Source organism: Silurus aristotelis, assembly GCF_946808225.1.
Source record: "Silurus aristotelis genome assembly, chromosome: 28".
In the NCBI taxonomy this organism is placed as follows: Eukaryota; Metazoa; Chordata; class Actinopteri; order Siluriformes; family Siluridae; genus Silurus; species Silurus aristotelis.
In genome coordinates this window covers 16406370-16411366 of record NC_139601.1, presented here as the reverse complement: position 1 = coordinate 16411366, position 4997 = coordinate 16406370, and the positions used below count along the sequence as shown (strand labels likewise).

The 4997-nt window shown below is 40.4% G+C and overlaps 1 protein-coding gene across 1 annotated transcript in view; it reads left to right on the top strand.

Annotated features, from left to right (window-relative positions):
- Nucleotides 1-1163: 1163 nt before the first annotated feature.
- The window catches only part of lama2 (laminin, alpha 2), a 79421-nt gene continuing 75587 nt past the window's right edge, over nucleotides 1164-4997 (top strand). The window contains exon 1 of the mRNA XM_083534631.1: nucleotides 1164-1381. Within this exon, the coding sequence (XP_083390757.1) occupies nucleotides 1315-1381 (67 nt within the window). The 5' untranslated portion in view covers nucleotides 1164-1314. The remainder of the gene's footprint in view (nucleotides 1382-4997) is intronic.

Sequence of the window (4997 nt, the reverse complement as noted above, 5' to 3'; positions counted from 1 at the left end):
GACAAACAAATGACCTGCTATGAAACATACCGTAAACAAGTGCTAACGCAGGAGAAAAAAACTAGCTCATGACTAGCGAGCTAAAACTAGCCAAGTCATGCTAGCCAATGTTTTAGCGCTGTATTACTGACAATGTAGCAGCAGATGTTTTATTGAGCACACACACACACACACACACACACACACACACACACACACACACACACACACACACACACACACACACACACACACTAGTCCTGCAGTCTGGTGTTTGGGACGGAGCCCTGATCAGAACCATCTGGAAAAACTTAACCATACTGCGAGAACTTCATGTTCAGAACCAGGATCACATGATCCACAGAGACCGTGTGTGTGTGTGTGTGTGTGTGTGTGTGTGTGTGTGTGTGTGTGTGTGTGTGTGTTTGTGTGTGGCCCAATTCCTCATGGAGAAAAAATCATCTTGCAACACAATCCTAGAACAAGAGGTTCTTTCCCTTCGCCCTCTGTCTCTCTATTAATCTATCTGTCCATCTTTCTTTCTTTCTTTCTTTCTTTCTTTCTTTCTTTCTTTCTTTCTTTCTTTCTTTCTTTCTTTCTTTCTTTCTTTCCTTCTTTTCTTCCTTCCTTCCTTTCTTTGTTCCTTTGTTCCTTTGTTCCTTCCTTCCTCCCTCCCTCACTCACTCACTCACTCACTCTCTGATCCCTCCATTATTCCCATGCACATGAATGGCAACAGGTTTAGGGGCGGGTCCAGGAGGAAAAAAGGGGGCGGGCACAAGCGCAGGATAAAGGCGGGGCCAAGTGTCCATGAGGATTAAAAAGTCAAAGCGAAGGGGAGTGGTTATGTAGATCATACAGCAAAAGGTGTAGGGGTGTGGCCATGCAGATTATACAGAAAGGGGCGGGATCATGCGAATAATAAAGCAATAAAAGGGGCGGGGCCATGTACATGATAAAAAAGAAAAGAAAGGTGAGAGGGCGGGGCCATGCGGATTATACAGAAAAAAAGTTTTCTTTGTTTACTTGTTTGTTTGTTTGTTTATATACTTTTTATAAACAATTAAGATGGGAAGGAACAGAATAATACATTATATAGATAAACAAACAAACAAACAAACAAATAAATAAACAAATAAACTGCACACAAATTGTCATGTTGCTCCTCCTGCATGCCTCCAGCAGGGGGGAGAAAGAGGGGGGAGAGAGAGTGATAGGGAGAGAGAGTGATAGAGAGAGAGAGAGAGAGAGAGAGAGAGAGAGAGAGAGAGAAGTCTAAACTTTTCCTCTCCCCTGCAGAAGTTTAGGAGCGCGCGCTGGCGGTCAGTCACCGTGATGAAGTCTCCGGTTGTTCTCGCGCTGGTTCCTCTGTTCCTCAGCCTCAGTTCTGCTCAGCTGAGAGGTGAGTCTTAACTCCAACATCCAGAAACTTCTCCTCATCCTCATTTCCTTCTGCTCCAGCTTCGTTTTCTGTTGCTTTTTGCGCGTGCATTTCTCTCTCTCTCTCTCTCTCTCTCTCTCTCTCTCTCTCTCTCTCTCTCGCTTTCAATTACCCCAATGACGTCACTTCAAACTTTGAGTTGTAAAGATGTTTGTTGGGTTATGATGATAATGATTAAGAGAATATCTATCTATCTATCTATCTATCTATCTATCTATCTATCTATCTATCTATCTATCTATCTATCTATCTATCTATCTATCTATCTATCTATCTATCTATCTATCTTTTTTTCTTTCTTTCTTGTTTTTTTGTAACTTTTCTTGTATTTTTGCAACTTTGCCTTTATCTGGAATGGGTATCACACTTACACACACACACACACACACACACACACACACACACACACACACACACACACCGTTTGTGTATATATAATAATAATCAATATGTACAAAAGTATTTGGACACCCCACTTCTCCAGCCACCACAATACCCCCTGTGCACAAAGCCAGCGCCATGAAGATCTCCTTTCAATGGCTTGGAAGATGTGGAAGATCTCCTCGCTCGAGAGCTCAAACCCTGTTCAAATGAAACCTTCTCACCTTCTCACCTCAGTACCTGATCCTACGTACTAACAGCCTTGGAGCTGAACGAGCTTCACGACATCTCCACAACGTCTGGTAGAACATCTTTCTAGAAGAGTGGAGCTCATTAGAAGATCAAACGGGGACTAGATGTGGAACAGGAAGTTGAACAAAAGCACAGGGTCTTACGTTGAGGTGTCCACAAACTTTTGGCCATACAGTGTAGTGTGTAATTTTATCTCATATTTTTATCATTTTATATAATTAAATAAATAACTAATAATTTTAATTAATAATTGATTAATAATTAATATTTTAAAATAAATAAATATAAAGTGGCTTTATTTTATATACGAATATATTATGTATCATTTTATAACAATAATATCGTCTATAAAATTATTTTTATTTTGTGTAGAATTTCATTTACTAATTAATAGAAATAAATAAATAAATAAAATGTTCTAAAGAGAACCTTTCCTGTGTGTGTGTGTGTGTGTGTGTGTGTGTGTGTGTGTGTGTGTTTATAATGACACTGGTACATGTGTATTTGTATATAAATGACTCTTAGGCAGATTCTGTACATAAGGGAAGTAAAGGGGCGGAGTTTCTTAGGTAATTTTTTCATTCATTTTATCCAAGTCAAGTGAAGTTTATTTGTATTTCTCTTTTCATGACAGATATTGTCTCTAAGCAGCTTTACAGAAATCAACAGTTAAGGTGAATGGTGTGCATTTATCCCTGATGAGCAGCCGTGGCGACTGTGGCAAAGAAAAACTCCCTTAGATGTATCCCTTAGATCCATCAGGATAACAGTGAATTGTTGTAGGTTCTCGTAGAGCTGTACGTTTCTAATGTCACGTCACTTAGACCGTTTCTCAACTTGTTCCTCAGATCGTTTCTTAACTCGTTTCTCAGATTATTACTCAACTTGTTGCGCGGATTTGAGGAGACTCCAGACTTCCATACACACTTCCAGACTTCTACACTCACTTTCAGACTTCCAAACACACTTTCAGATTCTACACACATTTTCAGATTTCCAAACACACTTCCAGACTTGAAAAACACACTTCCAGACTTCCACACACACAACCAGACTTCCAAACACACTTCCAGACTTCCACGCACACTTCCAGACTTCCAAACACACTTCCAGACTTCCATACACACTTCCAGATTTCCATACACACTTCCAGACTCTTTCTGTGTTTGTGTGTGTGTGTGTGTGTGTGTGTGTACCTCAGAATATGGTCATGCTCGGTTTGCTAGTTATGCTGTATGCTGTTAGCTGTATGTAGCTTTCTCATCGAGGGCATTGGAAACAGAGCATGATGCTAGCTGAGATTCCTGACTCGCTAACGTCATGCATGCTAATGTATCCTCACACTCATGCTAGTTAGCGATGTGTACTTGTGTTTTGCAGCATTTTTGCTAACTTGCTAGCTACTCAAAGGTCATTTTTGCCTGTAACCAGGTAACTAGTGTGCTAACGTGTGTGTTAGCCTTTTGCTAATTTAGGATAGAGCTTAAAATATTCTTTTAGCTTCACTCTGGACTCATAACTGAACTCAGATGTTTGACCTTTGACCTCAGAGCCTGAACCTCACGCTGCGGCCAGAGTTCCATGAAAAGTGATTTTTTTTTTAAGTCCTGACACACACACACACACACACACACACACACACACACACACACACACACATGGTGTGCAGATGGATTTGAGTGTTTTTATTGGTGGTTTCTTAAACATCTCTTGTCCTCCCCCGTCCTTCTCCCATCTCTCCCTCTGTTCTCCTGCTTCCGTTGCTCTTTTCCCCCTTTTTTTCTTTTATACTCCATCGTTAACACACACACACACACACACACACACACACACACACACACACACACACACACATTGTCTCATACGCCGAACATAAAAGTCTGTCTATTTAACTCTTTGTCTGTCTGTCTGTATGTTTAACTCTGTCTTATCTGTCTGTCTGTCTGTCTGTCTGTCTGTCTGTCTGTCTGTCTGTCTGTCTGTCTGTCTGTCTGAATTTTTAACTCTTTCTGTGTGTCTTTCTGTCTATTTAACTCTTTCTCTGTCTGTTTGTCTGTTTGTCTGTCTGTCTGTCTGTCTGTCTGTCTGTCTGTCTGTCTGTCTGTTAAACTCTTTCTTTGTCTGTCTGTCTGTCTGTCTGTCTGTCTGTCTGTCTGTCTGTCTGTCTGTCTGTCTGTCTGTCTGTCTGTCTCTCTCTCTGACCGCATGTTTAACTCTGTCTCTCTGTCATTCATTGTCTGTCTATTTAACTCTTTCTCTGTCTGTCTGTCTGTCTGTCTGACCGCATGTTTAACTTTGCCTGACTGTCTTTATGTCTGTCTTTTTAACTCTCTGTCCGACTGTTTTTCATTTACTCTAAAACTGTCTGTCTTTGACTGTTCAAGTATGTTATTTTGTCTTTCTTTCTTTCTGTCTGTCTATCACTGTCAATGTCTGTCTAAATCTGTCTGTCTATAACTGTATAACTGTTTACATCTATGAGTCTTTGTCTCTGTCTCTCTGTCTACCTTTCTGTTGTATTGTCTGTCTCTCGAGCCACCTTTCTATCTGTCTGTCTGCATTTCTGCTCTATATGTATGGTAAAGTTCTGAAGATTGATCATTTGGTTTGCTACAGTTCAACTTTAAACACTGATATAAACCTGCTGGATGAAACTGTTCACACACGAGTGATTTTTACATCCTGAGCTCTGGACCATGTGGATCCTGACTGATTCATTTGCACTCTTACTGTACACATGTGTATGTATGGGCACACACTGCAGATACACATTATGTGGAGTGTGTGTGTGTGATAGAGTGTGTGTGGGTGAATGTGTGTATAATGGAATGTGTGTATATGTGTGTGTGTATTAGTATGCAGTGAGTCTTTCTTTGTCCTCCATCAGTGAGACAGAAAGTCATTCTCATCAGTATTATTACTATCATTATTACTATTTCTCTTT